Source organism: Miniopterus natalensis, chromosome 17 (assembly GCF_054644295.1).
Source record: "Miniopterus natalensis isolate mMinNat1 chromosome 17, mMinNat1.hap1, whole genome shotgun sequence".
In the NCBI taxonomy this organism is placed as follows: domain Eukaryota; kingdom Metazoa; phylum Chordata; class Mammalia; order Chiroptera; family Miniopteridae; genus Miniopterus; species Miniopterus natalensis.
The window spans coordinates 12,082,365-12,097,894 of NC_142097.1; the positions used below are offsets into that span (position 1 = coordinate 12,082,365).

Below are 15,530 nucleotides of genomic sequence, written 5' to 3' on the forward strand. Positions count from 1 at the left end.
GACTACTGATCGCTTAGGGCGGGGAGATGGGAGTAGGGGGATGATAGCTAAAGGGTAAGGGGCTTCTTTTTGAGCTAATGAAAATATTCTAAAATTGACTGTAGGTGTAAGGTTGCATTCATCTGTAAACACTAAAATCTATTGAATTTTAAGTGGGCAAATTGTATGATACCTGAGTTATATCTCAATAAATATGTCTAAAAAGTCAATTCATGGAGCACTGATCACCTTCTACCTTTCAGGACAGTTTGTGGAGTCTATGTCTGATCGTCCCACCAGACTGGAAGTGCCCCCATAGCAGTGGCTGTTTCTGTAAATGCCTATTCTCCACTCACTCCCTAAAAGAGGGCACTGATGATTGTTTACTGAGTAAACAAATGAATGTTGTATACACACCAAACTCCTATTTATACTTCAATACCCTATAGAGGTGACTCTTCATGGAAGCCATGCATGGCCTGCCCTGCAATTCTTTTTTCTATCTTCCTCCTAATCTTTGTCTCCGTCTGTCACAGCAAATATCTCTCCAGACCATATTTGGTGAGTCAGACTGTGAGCCCCGTGACCATGGGCAGGAATCTTTCCAATTCACATCCGCACCTACAGAGGCCTGGCATAGAGCAGTCACTCCATAATTGGCATCTCACCAGCCCCAGTGACCAGGACCCTTATTCTTGGGGCTCCTGTGGAGTCAGGCCACCTGGAACTGGCTCTCCCACCTCACATTTACCCCACCCCCCACTGCAGCACTATGAACCTCATCTAAGCATGAAGTCCTGCATGTGTGAGTGCTCAGCCCTGAAGGGCAAATCAAAGGCCTTACCTGCCATGTGGATGCCCCAGCCCCCAGGGCAGCCCCACCTCCCTGAGGCCACATCCCAACCAGTGTGTCACTCTAACAAGCACATACCCGCAGCTTGACCTGGGTCCTCTTACGAAGCCACTTCTCCCGGGGGTTAGCGGGGCTCAGGGCAGCAGGATCCAAGCCAGTGCTCTCCTTGACGGTCACACTCTCATAGCGCATCACCTGATAGACACCAAGCAGGGCTCCAGGTCAGGCCATTGCAAGGCCTCCCCTCCTTCCCAGGTGTCAGGCAGAGGGCCCACCCCCAGGCCCCCTGCCCTCCCAGCTTGGAACCCTCCGGAGGCTGGAGACCCAGGACCCAAATGCTCTCAGGCCTGGGAGCAGTCTCTACCCTCCACACACAAACTTAACAGCTCCCTGCATCTGCACCCACTCTCTGCCTTCCCTCCTGTTTCGTAGGTGGCCCTCACCTAAGGCCGCTGAAGCCCTGATCCCAGGCCCTCCTGCCTACTCAAGGTCATTGCTCCTGCCCACTCCCTCTCAGTGCTAAGAAACTGGTTAGTCCCTCCCTGCTGAACCATCAATCTCTTTTTCACATAAATATACTGTAACTATGATCACTTTTAAAAAAGGAAAAAACACACTCCCTAGGACCCCTGTGTCTCTCCAGTGTCCATCACACGTCTCTGCTCTCCCTTACCCTATGCTCTGTCTCCCCTCCCTGCCCGCCTCTTCCCTCTGCCCAATCCAATCAGGCCTCTGTCCCATGGCTCCGTGGAAGCCATTCTCACCAAAGCCACCAGTGGTGACTTCCATTCTGCCCGACTCAAAGGTCCGCTCTCACCCATCCGCCCTCAGCTCTCCTCTGACCTCAGGGGTTGTCTCCTTCCGGGCCTCCTCTCTCCCCCATGGAGCTGCAGGACTCAGCCTGGAACTTCTCCATCTATGGAAATTCCCTCAGTTCTGTGGTGGTGTGATTTATTGTAAGAAATATATATTTGTTTTTTATCCCCATTTATGGCCTGGAACTCCTAAAACCTTTGTAATTTCCAAAATCATGAGAGAGCAACAAAGGTGTCTTTTGTTAGTGAGGTGACTTTGGGGGCTGGTTGCCAGGAAAATGAACCTTGTGAATAGAAGGTTTGAACTTTCAGTCCCAACTCCTAACCTCCAAAGGGGGGAGAGGGGCTGGAGGCTGGATCGATGGCCAGTGGCCAATGATTTAATCACTGCTGCCTATTAATAAAGCCTCCATAACAACCTCCAAATAGGTTCGCAGAGCTGCCGGCTTGGTAAGCACTCGGAGATTTGGGAAGAGCATTGCCCCTGGTGAGGGCAGGGAAGCTCCCACCACTTCCCCACACCTTGCCCTATGCGTCCCTTCCATCTGGCTGTTCCTGAGTTACATCCTTTTAACAAAATAAACCAGTAATCTAGTAAGGAAAATGTGTCTCTGAGTCCTGTGAGCCCCTCTGGCAAATTACAGTCATCAAACCGAAGGAGAGGTCACTGGAACCTTGATCAGTCCCTCAGAAGCCAAGGTGACACCCAGGACTTGTGATTGGCATCTGAGGGGGTTGAGGGTCAGACGTGTGGGACTGAACCACTACCCTGAGGGAGCTGAGCTATTTCCAGGTAAGCAGTGTCGGAGGTGAGTTGTGTAAGACACTGGCTGGTGTTGGAGATCTGCTTGGTGTGGGAAGAAACCATGGACTGGAATTGGTGTCAGAACCAAAGCATGTAGCCATCACTGGCTTTAAATGCCATCCAAGCTCTGATCGCCCACATTATTTTTAAAATATATTTTTATTGATTTCAGAGAGACAGGAAGGGAGAGGGAGAGAAGGACAGAAACATCAATGATGAGGGAGTCATTGATCAGCTGCCTCCTGCATGCCCCCTGCTGAGGATCGAGTCTGAAACCCAGGCATGTGCCCTGACCAGGAATCAAACCTCGGTCTCCTGGACCATAGGTCAATGCTCAACCACTGAGCCACACCGGCTGAGCTGATCATCCACATTTTATCTAACATCTCCCTAAACTCCAGACTTTCCACTCACCTTCCCTCTCAACATCTAGCAGGCATCTCACCCTCCCAGGCCCAGATCCAAGACTCAGTCCCCACCCCACCCCCAGTCCTGCTCTTCCCAACCCTAAGGGATGGCACTACTGGAAGTGTTCAGGTGGAGCAAGAGCTGTTGGCCTGCCCTCTCCCTCACAGCTCAGACGCCAGCAAGTCCTGTCACCACAGCTCAAACCTTCAGCACAACTCAAACTCTCAGCACATTTCAAACCCTCACCGCAACTCAGACCCTCACCACAACTCAGACCCTCAGCACATCTCAATTCCTCACCACAACTCAAATCCTCACCGCAACTCAGACCCTCACCACAACTCAGACCCTCAGCACATCTCAATCCCTCACCGCAACTCAATTGCTCCCCACAACTCAGACCCTCAGCACAACTCAAACCCTCACAACTCAGACCCTCAGCCCAGCTCAAACCCTCAGCACCTCTACTACCAGCACCTTAGCCCAAGCCGCCCTCTTGAATCCGGGCTCCTATGCTCACCTCATGAAGGGCCTCATGCTTTCTCACCCCCAAACAGCAGCAGGCCTTTCTTCTAAAAACACAAGTCAGTGGATATCTGTCCCTTGCTCAGAACTCTGCAATAGCCTCTGATTGGACCCCGCATAACATCAAACTCCTGACCTTGGCCACGGAGTCTACAGGTGACCTAACCCCCTCCCCCCACACACACACAAGGCTTTCCCTCAGTCACTGGCCTCTGCTCCGCCTGCCTGTCTACAGGTGAGGACAATGAGACCACAGGGAGCAGACATCTATAACTCCAGTCTCCAAGTTGAAACTGGGGTACATTTTCCTATGTAGTTTCTATTTGATTTTCTAGAAAGCACCCGACCATTAGCCAGAAGCCAGCTCTCTTTATGAAGCCCACTGTCTGGCTATGTCACCCCCCCACTTGGCTGGGTGCTCCAATGACTTCCCGATGGCCGACGTGGCCTGCAGGGTACACCTCTTCTCCAGACACAGAAGGATGGGACCCTCCAGAGGGCCCTGCAGGCGGAGCCCAGACAAGGGGCGCAGTACCTGTCTCAGGATGAAGGCCACCACGTCCGTGGACTCCCAGTAGCTGGCGTGGAAGAGGTGGGGCAGTGCCACAGTGGGGAAGGCTGTGAGGACCTCCGGGCAGTACAGGGCATAGTCGATGCGCTTGGCACCCCACCACTTGGCCGTGACTGTGGGGTCAAGACGGAGGTGAGGACAGAGTAGACCACCTGGGGCCTTGACCCAAGGGGCAGTGTGACACCCTGTTGCACAGACACAGTGGTGGGCGTCCCACTGGGGGCACAAGTTTGAGGCCAGCACCCAGATCAAAACTAGCTCTGGGACTTACGCTGCTTCCCTTCCCACCTCTCGCCCTCCCATCCTCTAGGACACGTGCTGCAGACTGGTCCCTAGGAATGGGGACCCATGGAGGCGTCCACAGCCCCACCCCAGGGCTGCTGGTCAGCAGGGTTCCCAGTGGAAACTGAACGTTGGATCAGGGCTCTGGCTGTGGTCAGAGCTCAGTCTATGCCTGGAGAGGTCACAGCTCAGTGCACAGACAGGGGTCAAAGTTCTCTCTGAGGTCACAGTTCAGTCTGGGTTTCCATTACCCCTCCCCTGCCCTCAGCAGCTCTGGCAGTGGACCAGCAGCCACCCAGGGGAAGGTCTCGCTCCCCTGAACCCAAGGAGGGCCCCAGAAGACCCTCACTCACTGCAGGAGATGCCAACGGGGGCCAGGCTGTCCGAGGACTCTGAGCTCTCGCTGTTCGAGCTGCCCTGGCTCACCCTCCGCCCCAGGGACTGGGACCTCCGGGCCTGGGTGGGCGAGGCGGGGGCGTCCACAAGAGGCGGGCTTCCCTGGGAGCTGCCCTCCAGGAAGAGGGCGCTGTGGGTGTGCAGGGCATCAGCTGGAGGGAGAATTTCACAGTCAGGGCCGAGCAGCATGTTTCCAATGGAGCCACCCGTGCTGTGCCAGCCATGCTGGGTGGGAGTCTGGGTGCTCAGAGCTCACCCACCCCGGCCCTGCTCTCTCGCCTGCCCGACGGGCAACCTGCATCTCTCGGCCTCCTGAACCTGGTTTTGACTCCTTTCCCACAGTGCATTGCTGGGTCTCAAGTCCTCTAAGCTGTGGGTTACGCAGCACAGGTCAGGGTCCCAACCATCACCTCTCCCTTAATAGAACCGCCGAGGAGGCCTCTGGGGAGTGCCCTCCAAGCACCAGCTGAGGTCACAGGTGACCCATAACCATGTGCTCTTGTATCCAGCTTCTCTCCTGAGCTACAAGGGACTGTGGCTGAGCCCAGAAGTAAATGGGGACCGCAGCCTGGGAGCTAGGGTGCTCCCTGGGGACCGCAGCCTGGGAGCTAGGGTGCTCCCTGGTGGTGGGGGTATGTCCTGACCAAAGAGGGAGGGGGGAGGGAGGTTTTAGAGCCTCTTTTGTCTGTGGAAGATTCTGACAAAGCAGAGCTTTGGAAATTGAGTTTTCATTGAAACAAGGTGGGGTTAGTTTTAAATCCTGAATGAGCCACATCCATAGCACTCCCCCCTCAGTCTGCCCCACACCTCTGAACAGGCTCTGGGGTATGGAGCCAAGGCTCACATCTCTAAGCCCCGACTGTCCACTACAGGCCTCCCCTTGACCTCACTCCAGTTTATGCCCAGCTCACCCCACTTGAGCCCTGGAGGCCACTGGCCCTCCCCCAAACCCACCTGCCCTTGCTTCCACTGTTCTTTCCTCCAACCCCATCCTCCAGCTCTTCTCCACCTGTCCAAATGCCTTGGTCAGAAGCCGCCTCTTTGTGAAGCCTACCAGGGTGAGATACTCCCTGCTCTGAGCCTCAGAGTCCAGGCTGGGCACTGGGCAACAGCCCTCAGCTGGGCCCCGGGACTTTCCATCAGGTCTGACAGCTCGAGTCTTATGCTGGCCCCAGACTCAGGAGCTTAGACAGGCGCTTATCAGGGAGCAGAGCTTGGGTCTCTGAGCCCCCAGATGCCTCCAACAGAGCAGGTGCTCGCCCAAGTGGGCTGTTTGGGAAGCAAGTGAGTCCACTGTTTGCCTGTTTTATTCCCCAAGAGCATACAGCCCCTGCTCAGTTGGGTCTAGTCGCTCCATCAGCTGACAGCCTGGAGAGGCTGGACTTGAGATGGCGACCCTGGAGTGCCACCTGGCTGGGACAGCTTCTGGCTCAGCACGCTCTCTCACACTCCCCAAGAGCCTACCGAGGAGGAGGGACTGTCCGTCGCCCAGTGGGAATCTCTGGTAGCGGGGCACGCTGACGGGTGGCACCAGGTGGAACTTGGGCTCCAGCAGCGGCTCAAGCCGTGAGGCAGAGGGGTCTGCGCAGTGGAAGAAGCTGTAGACCTGGCTGCAGGCAGGACGCACCTGGAACCCTGGGAGAATACACAGGGAAGCCCCTTGCTAGCACCTGCTCACTTGGCCTTAGAAGGCTTCTAAGTGCAGCTTGAGTGCAGCTTTGAGTAACCTGCTCCTCTGCTCAAGGAATGCCACAGCTCCCTGCCACCAGCAGGATCACAGCCATTACGCTCAGTTTGGCATTCAAGGTCTTGCCAGTCTGCCCTACCTGGGAGCCCTGCTATGGGCGCCCAGCAGGGCAGCCACGGTGGCCATGGGAAACTCCCAGTCAGTCCTGCTGGGTGCCTTTCTCTGAGCCTTGGCTCAAGCCGCCCCTTCCTAGCAGGCCCTTTCCCCACTATCTCCACTGGTCAAAGTCCTTTAAATTCTTCCAGTTTTCACTTAGTTGCTATCTGACCTGTGAAGCCAATCCAGGGTCTTTCAGCCAAGATCAGCTGCCCCTTCCTCTGGCCCCCACTCAATTCCTTGGCCTGGGGTAGAGTTCTTGGTTTGCCAGGGCCAGCAGTACATGTCTCCCACAGACCAGCAGGTGTTTCCACCGAGGCTCCTCCTCCTCAGTGCGTCTCCCTGTCTCTCTATGTCAGGGTGCAGGACTGTCCACATCCAGGGAGGCCTAGGGTTCCTTAGTGACATCAGGGCAGCAGTGGGACTCTGTCTCCTCTCCCCGCTTCATGCAGAGCCCCTCCCTGCTTCTCTGTCCTGTATTGTAGGTCATCAGTGAGAGTTGGGACAAAAGAAGTTTTAGAAGCCCTGGTCTGTCCATCTCCAAGGTGTCTCCAGCCTCCTGCATCTTCAGAATCATGGCTTAACCACCTGCTGGTGCAAATCATCTCGGAGTGCATTTTAGAGGAATGAGGGGGGAGGGCATTCAAGGCTGTGTGTACTGGATGAGCAAAGGCACTGAGAGGGGCCTGGCTATAAGTAGGGATCACTAAGATGGACCTGGCTGCAGTGGGTCTGCCTAGGCTCTGGGGAAGGAAGGAGTGGGTGCAACAGGGCAAATATTTATGGTTTCTCTTCCCATGGAGCATGACAACTGAACAACAGGGCCACGAATCGGCCAGGGGCATGTGACATGGAAAGTCCACCAGAGGCTACCTCACCTTTGCTCCATCTAAGGAAACTACCCCATTCTTCCTCCTCTCCCCTCCCCCCTTCTTCTCTTCTCTGTCCACCTTCCCCAACTCTATGACCTTCCCCGCCCCTGCCCCCACCCCCCACTCTCCCCAATTTGAGGACCTGACACAGTGGGCTAGTGACACAAAGGCCTCTCAGCCCCCAGACCGTGCGACACTCACCGTCCAGCCCAGGCAGCACCGTCCTCCGCATGGCCAGGACCAGGCCGAGGGGCGAGCCAAAGAGAAAGAAGTCAGACACGTCGAAGTCCAACCGGCCCAGGCTGACCTCCGGGAGCTGGGATGCCCCTGCCACAGGGAGCTCCGCCTCATCCTTCATCATGTTCGAGTGGATGCTGCCGGGGGGTGGGGGGGAAGAGAAATGAGGTTAGGGTTAGAGTGAAGCACTCACTTAGCAGGACAGTTGAAGTCTGGGTGTGGAGAGCCCAGCCCTCCATCTCTGGGGCAGGGCCCAGAACCAGAGTCCACTCATTGGATGCCATCAACACAAGTTGGCAACCATCTCAGCACTGGCCACTGAGGCCTGGCCACCACTTAGCTAAGGCAGGGGTCATCAGCCAACTTTTTCCGTAAAGGGCCAGATGGTAAGTATTTTAGACTTTGAGGACCATATGGTCTCCATCACATCTACTTCACTCCGCCGTGTAGCGTGCAAGCAGCCGTAGGTGGCACCTAAACAAATGCATGTGGCCAGTGAAACCTGATGCACTAAAACCAGCCAAGACCCTGAGAACACCTAAGCCTCCTACGCACTGGCAGGCCTGCCCCATCGTGCTGGTTTTGTGATGGCCACAAGGCGAGTTCCTGCACCATCTACTAGGGAAGCCCAGCTGGCCAATATACAGACCAGCTGGCTGATGTCAGTCCTGCCAGGACTAGGGCTTTCGCTGTAACTCATGTTCTAGGCAACCTGCAGACACAGATGCACACAGCTTGGTCTTCCCTCCCCTCCAGCCTGCAGATGAAGCAGAGCTTAGAGAGAAAATGACAAGACACAGAACTCAATCATTTGCATCCCGGGCACTCACTTCCCCCAGAGAGTTCAAGTTGATGTTTAGCCACAGGCCTTGAGCAGGCTGCCCAGGATGGGCAGGAAAACCGGGGCCCTCCCTGGCCTTCCCGCTGGCATTTGAGTACAGCTTTGAGTTTAAGACAATCTGGTGGGGTTATATGATTGATGAATCAATTAACTGAATGCAGATTCAACCAACATACTCCAGTCAGAGAAGAAAGGGGATTTTAGGGATCACGATTGAAGCAGCGTGTGAGCGAGGGTCCTGCATGCCACACGCCTCTGCTTCTCGTGGCATGAGCATCTCCCTGTGAGAACGATGACGCTGGTGTTTAACAATACATATTTCATGTACAGCATGGTCCCTAACCACACGCCAACTACTTAATTGCCAAAGAAACAGCCATCTGTCCCTGCACCAGAGGGAAAGCTGCCTGTGTTGGACCAGCTACTGAAAGCCTTCGGCTTCTTGTCACTCTCCAGATTTGGGGCTTTCTTAAAGGATTTTTCAAGGATGAACTAGAAATGTGGAGATTTTACTTTGCAACCCAGACTTGAAAAATAATCGCTTTTCTAAAGAATCATCTGTCAGAGGGGCTTTAAATAGCCAGGGATTTAACTATGCAGAGCCTTTGACCTAATAATTCCTCCTCTAGGAATCCATGCGAATAAAATAACCCTAATATGTACATAGATGTTTATGCACAAAGGTCGTCACCAGGGCGCTATTTATAATTTTGAAGAACTGGAAAAAGCCAAAGTGTCCAATGACTGTGATTAAGGAAATGTGTCCATTTACTCAATAAAATATTATTAAGAATATCTATCAAATATTTTTAATTATATGGGGGAAAAGATCACAGTATAAGGGGTGGTGTGTTTGTGTTTTTTTAAGTAAAACTCAATGCAAAGCATGTACAAAAATATGCTGAAAGAAAATCACCCCAAAGCGTTAGCAGCGGTTCCCTCTGGGTGGTGAGATGGTCTATTTTCCAAATGCTGAACTGACCTCCTGCTACTTCTCACTTGTATAAGAAACAAGGGAGGAGAGACGGAGGAAGGAATGGAGCAGAAAGGGAGGAAGGAAGAGGCACTCCCCCAGGTTTGGGTCTGTGCTCTGTACCCACTTGTATCCTGAATAAACGTGCAGATAATTCGGTTAGCCAGTGTTGAGGAACATGACTCTTCTAGAAGGTTAGAGGGTGCACAGTTCTGTGGAGAGCCCTGCACAGCCTACATGGAAAAGTGTGTTGTGTGCTGGGGATTGGGAAGCCAGAGTGCTGAGTCCAGCTCTTCAGTCACTGGCTGTGTGATCCCAGGAAAGTTCTGAAATAGGAAGAACACACACCTGAAGTCGCTCACAAAACACACTTACAATGATCTTTTCTTTCACCAGATTCTTAAAACCATCAGAAATGTAGGCTGGGCAGCATTTACCAATTTGCAGAAGATGAAACTGAGGCTCAGGCATGTGAGACTGGTTGTCCCCTCTCTCTGAAAGTTGGAGTGGAGCAGAGGCGGAGTGCAGGGTCCAGGGTCTCAGCCCAGGGTCCATGGGGAGTGGCCTTGGTCTCAGCGCTTGTCCCTGGGCCCCCATGGAAAGACCTAGGTCATATGACTGGTCCTAAGCCACCCATCTGATTCTAAGTCAAGGTGCTCTCTGCCCTGGACGCTTTGCCGGAAGGAAGGCAGGGCACAGGGAGCGGTCACCTTGATAGGAAGGCGTGATGCTGGGTGATGGCCTCGCAGTCATAGGTAGAGGAATCGCTCTGTTTCCGTGGCAACGGCCTCTTGGGCTCCTCATCTTCCAACGCGCTAGAGATGTCAATGCTGCTTTTGCTGAGCCGCTTGCTGCTGGCCAGACTGCACTCCTCCTCTGCCACTGGGGTGTCCTTTGGGACCAAGAGAGGACAGGAGGGTGCTGCAGTCACTGGAGACTCTGGGGCCCTGCCTCCTCCCCCAGGCACAAGGAACCCTTTTCTCCTAGACTTGAGAGGCAGTACGTCTTCCAAAAGGATCACGAAAGCCACCATGCAGTAGTGGTGGGACTTTAGTCACAGGGCTGTCTCCCGCATCCAAAGGGATTAGCAATTTAAGGTGACTTTGGGCAGCTACCTAGGGACCCAACCCTAAATTAGCCCACTCTGGGCCTCAGTTTCCTTGCCTATGGTAGTAATCTCTTGCTACTTTTGTAAGACTGGGATACAATACATACTTTATAACCTAGGTTTCATGGTACACACGTCAAGGGTAACACTACTGCCCTCAGAGAGGCCCCTGCTCCCCAGGACAGACCCCTCCACCATTCCCACCCTCTGGCCCGCACCTGTGTGCTGCTGGTGCTCCCCTTCCGGCTGCTGCTGCCAGGGCTGTCACCCGAGGGCCCCGCACTGTAGCAGATGGCGTCGAAGGCCAGGAGGCCCCCCACACAGTCCCCGATGAGACACACCTGCAGAAGGCACAGCTGAGACTACAGGCCTGGCCACTGCTGACCCCTTACCCCCACACCCATCCAGAGTGCAGGTCACCTGGATAACAAGGAACCTGTCCCAGGGAAGCCTGGAGAAGGGTGCTCATTCTGGTCCAAAGGTCAGCCTGAGGACAGGACCAGGTTAGGGTCAGGGGTCAGAGGCCAGGGTCAGCCTAAGGACAGGGGTCAAATTTAGGCCAGGTAGGCCTGAGAACAGGAGCCAGGCTGGAGTCAGGAGTCAAATTTAGGCAGGGTGAGCCTGAGGATAGGAATCTGGCTGGGGTCAGGGATCAGACTTGGACCAGGGATCACCACGGGCTCACAATCAGAACTCAGATGTTGACCTCATTCTGTAAAATGAGGTCAAGCCCAAAGATCTCAAAAGGCTCCTTGGACTTCAGAAACTATGGCTCCTGAACAGCCTGGTCTGGATCCTTTGGGCAGATTCAAGCTCTTTTCCAGGTGGGCCAAGGCAGGGAAGTGGGCACAGGCTGTCCTACCTGCCCACTGAAACCAATGCCATCAGGGGACTTGAGGAACTCTGCGTAGACCTGGTTGGCTTGCTCGATGACGGTGGCCACCGCATCCTGGTACTGTGGGGAGGAGATGGCCAACAGGGGCAGCACGGCCAGAGGGACGTGGTCCTGGCTGTTGCTGAGACAGCCCTCATCGTGGCTGTAGGGATTCAGGCTGCAGACAGGGGACCAAGGTAAGCCCAGTGGGGAACCAGGCACGGGGGAGGGTTTGAGGCTTTAGACTGGGCAGAAGAGAGCATGTGCTAGCCAGGAACTGGGCCCGCCACTCCCGGCTCTTCAAGAGAAAGTGCAGGCAATGGGGCAGGAGTGTGGGTGAGTGAGCCGAGCCTGTGCTGACCCCCCCATCAGCCCATGATGTGGGCCCCAGAGTCTCTTGTAACAGCAGCTCTCTCCTGCCCTATTCTGCATGGCACCGAAGAACACCCCAATCGTGGAAGAAGCCACTGGTGTCGGTCAGGGTGGGGACATATCATCACAGCAGACTTCCTAGAGAAGGCAAGGTTTGAGCTAGGCTTTAGGGAAAGTAGAAAGGAGGAGAGAAGGTACGCCAGGCATGCCGCAGCTTGGGGTGGGCACATAGCTGTATGCTCAGTAGTGTGTCCATCATTCTGGGACAAGGATCCTTCATAGGATTTGCAGGCAGATCTATGACCCGGGAAGGGAGAGGAGAGCCTGCCCTATCGCATCCCCACTGCCAGTGGGTTGTCTGACCGCTGCATGGGCCCCCTCTCACTTCCCTGCCTCCCCACTGGGTGGCTCAGACCCGTCTGGGCCCAGCTGCTAGCTGCCTGACCCTTTCCCCACCCTATCCCACCTGTACAGCCTCTGTCCCCTGGGGCACCAGCCCAGGTGACCTGGAGGGACCACAGGGGGAGAGGTTGCCCAGCCACTACCCAGAGCCTGCCCTTTCCTCATAGCCTAAGTTCAGGCTGATTGAGGTTGAAACTGGGAGCAGGTTACAGGGCTCAGAGACCCTGAGCAGGTGACAGAGACCTCATGGTATGCAAGGCGGGCCTAACAATCATTCCTCATCTCCAAAGAACACAAATTAGAGGAAACAGGCCTCAATTGCAGTCGGAGAGATTTTAATTAGCTAGAAAGAGCTCCCTCCCAGCAGTGATTAGGGCTGATGGATGGCCTGGCAAGGCGCTGCCTGGGGGAGAGGTATGCTCCCTCTCACTGTCCCCTCAAGTGGCCAGGCCATCCATCTTCCCAGTGATCAGGCCTGGGCTGGGTGACCCAGCTCTGGGGGTTAGATGTCCTGGGGGTGAGGGGGTTGGGGGGATCCTGAGATTGATTATGAATGAGCCCAATTAACTCCAACTGTTGGAGTGTGAAGGGAATGAAGCCGTGTCAGCTCAGCTCTTCAAATCCAGGCAGCAGAGCAGACACAGAACAGATGACTGATGAAAAAGCAGATTCCAGGGCCCTCTCTGCCAGATTCAGGCACCCTGGGGGTGAGGCCTGCCGCCTCGCGGTTTAACAAGAATCTCACGGCATTTGGGCCCTCGGCCAGGTTGGGGAACTATTGACCTAATCTCCTTCCTTCCCTCCAACTCTGATTGAGATCGGCCCTGCCCATGTCCTGGAGCACAGATAAATCAGACAGGTCTCTGCCCCCTACACAGAAGCCAACTTTCCTTTCTCTCATAAACCAGAAAATCGAAGCCCTGCACACATGCTCTCCCAACAGCAGGACGCTGGGCACTGGCCTCCTGCCCCTCCCAGCACTGCTGAGCCTGTTCCAGGCCACACATGATTGAGGGGCTGGGAGGCCCTGTCCACCCTCCCCAAGCCCTAGAGGGGTAAAGGGCTCCTCTCTGTGAAACCTCAGGTTCTGGTACAGTTGACGTGACAGGGGGCGAGGGGCAAGATAGAGGTGTCCCTGCCCACCGTTCCTCCCTAACTGCAGAAAGCTCCCGGCTTCCTGTCACCACAATTTGCGGGATGCTTTATTAGAAGGGTGCTCGGCAGGTGCTCAGGTCTTCTGTGCCCATGTTATCTGCGAGTAGCCAGGGCTCTGACCTGGTTCCCGGCTATTTCAACAGGGCAGGGACCTGGGAAACAGAGCCCTCTGGTCCTGGTGGGACCCCTGGTCTCCCTGTTAATCCCCCACGGGGACCCAGGCCTGGTGAGCATGCTGCCTCATCCCTGCCACCCCGGCCCTGTCCACTGATGGAGAGAGCGCGTTCTCTGCGGGAGGACTATGATGTAAGTCACGGGGCATCCCCACCATGCGCTTTCTGCGCCCCACACTACACTAGCTGCTTCGCACGTGCCAGCACACAGAATCCTCAAAAATCTCTGGAAAGTGGTTATTCTCCTGAGCCTCCCCATTTTATAGGTGAGGAAGCAGACAGTGAGAAGCTAAATAACTTCCCCCAGGCCACACAGCCGGAACTCAAATCCAGGCTGACCAAAGAGCCCACACATTTAACCATGTTATACTACTCTCAGCGCACGCCAAAGTCACCTCCTCCGGGAAGCCTCCCTGGCCCTCTTCCTGAGGGTCCTCACTGCCCTGTGCTACCTCCATTGAAGTTCACATCCCTACTGGGCTCTAATTATGTGGCCTGGGAGTGAGGCTGCCTGGGTTTGACTCCTGGCCCCTTTTGCTGGGTAACTCTGGGGAAAACTACATTGCTTAACCTCTCTGCCTCAGCTTCCTTACCTGGGCCATCAGCCCAGGGCCTGTTGAGCACAGGAAGGGGACCTGAGCTGCCACGGGGGCCCGGCACCACCTGGTCCCAGGCAGAGAAGGACAGTGCTAATTGTTTTGAACTCCGCTAACCACTTACCCCTAGTGATGCTCGTGGTTGGTCAAGACCTGACATCTCAGAGAGGCCTGGGCAGGTAGCTCCCCGCCCAGCTGGTATCCACATGGCAGGGGCAGCCCCTTTGCTTAGTCCCCCCCCCCCCCATCAGAGCCAGCTAGCCCCAACAAGCAGAAAGGGACTCACTTGGAGACCAGTGAGAAAGCCTCAGAGCAGATGGCAGGACAGGGGACAAACTTGATGAGGATGTGGCCCAGGGCTGCAGGGAAGTGGGCGCGTGTGACCTTCTCCAGCACGGAGCTGAAGGTGTGGATGTCGGCTGCCTTACAGGATGGGTCCCCTGAGCCTGTGTCCAGGACGTTCCCCCCGTGCAGCACCAGCAGGAGGACTTGGGTCTTGCAGGAGCGCTGTGAGCAGACTTCCTGAAAGGGACAGCAGTGGCAACAGAGAAACAGGCAGCAGGGAGATAGGGTGGAGGGGGGGTAACACAGTGAATCACACACACGCACACCAGCTGTAGCCAGGGAAGCAGGCACTGTGCCCAGCCTGTCTCAGCTCCAAGTCGGGGACCTCTCCAGCCCCCCATATGATGGGACCTCCTGTGCATTCAGAGTGAGGGGCACGGGTTGCCAGGAGGGCAAGCCCCTCAATGTCAGGGTAGAAAGAGTCCCAAGAGGCCCTTCTTGTCCATATGGGAGCCAGAAGCCCAGAGAAGGATAGGATGCTGCCCAGGGTCACACAGCAAGTCAGATGAGGAGCTGGATGGAAACTAGGGCAGCCTGTCTGCGCAGGGCTCTTCCTAAAATCCTGACTGCAGAGGTGGGCCCAGACCGCTCAGACACTCAGCGTACCTCATTGTCTTCGTGGATCTCAATGCTTCCCTGGGCTGGGAACTTCTGTCTTCTCAAGGAAACCCGGTACAGTTCTCCTGTGGCAGGAACAGAGGGGAGCTCAGCTGGCATGAGGCATGGGCCTATGGCCAGCGGAATGATAGGGTCAGAGCTAGGGAGTCACCCTGGCCAGCCCCTTGCCTCTGAACTCAATACAACACAAAACCCTCTCCTCCTAAACAAAGGAAGAGAGGCCATCGGGACGCTGTCCCCGTGGCCAGCAGAGTCACCTTGGAAAGGAACTACCCTGCTTTCCTTCACTAATAACAACAGCAACAGTATAAGGGTTGTTGATGGCTTCAACTTCCAGTAATTGAGAGAAATTTGGGCCAGGCATCCTTCTGAAAACAACCGCAGTTGCTGGATTTTAAAAATAATACAAAAAACATAACACAACTAAATATGTTTGAAGCTATCAGAGAGCTAGCAAGGCCTTAAGTTATGGGAACCCCACGCAGGG

The 15,530-nt window shown here is 55.0% G+C and overlaps 1 protein-coding gene across 1 annotated transcript in view; it reads right to left on the reverse strand.

Moving 5' to 3' along the window:
- PITPNM3 (PITPNM family member 3) overlaps window positions 1–15,530 on the reverse strand; it is an 84,685-nt gene that overhangs the window by 11,453 nt on the left and 57,702 nt on the right. The window contains exons 5-14 of the mRNA XM_087826478.1: window positions 15,032–15,108; window positions 14,367–14,602; window positions 11,371–11,560; window positions 10,727–10,849; window positions 10,111–10,292; window positions 7,551–7,723; window positions 6,099–6,269; window positions 4,592–4,786; window positions 3,921–4,069; window positions 911–1,027 (exon numbers count right to left, since the gene is read on the reverse strand). Coding sequence (XP_087682604.1) covers window positions 911–1,027; window positions 3,921–4,069; window positions 4,592–4,786; window positions 6,099–6,269; window positions 7,551–7,723; window positions 10,111–10,292; window positions 10,727–10,849; window positions 11,371–11,560; window positions 14,367–14,602; window positions 15,032–15,108 — 1,613 coding nt within the window. The remainder of the gene's footprint in view (window positions 1–910; window positions 1,028–3,920; window positions 4,070–4,591; window positions 4,787–6,098; window positions 6,270–7,550; window positions 7,724–10,110; window positions 10,293–10,726; window positions 10,850–11,370; window positions 11,561–14,366; window positions 14,603–15,031; window positions 15,109–15,530) is intronic.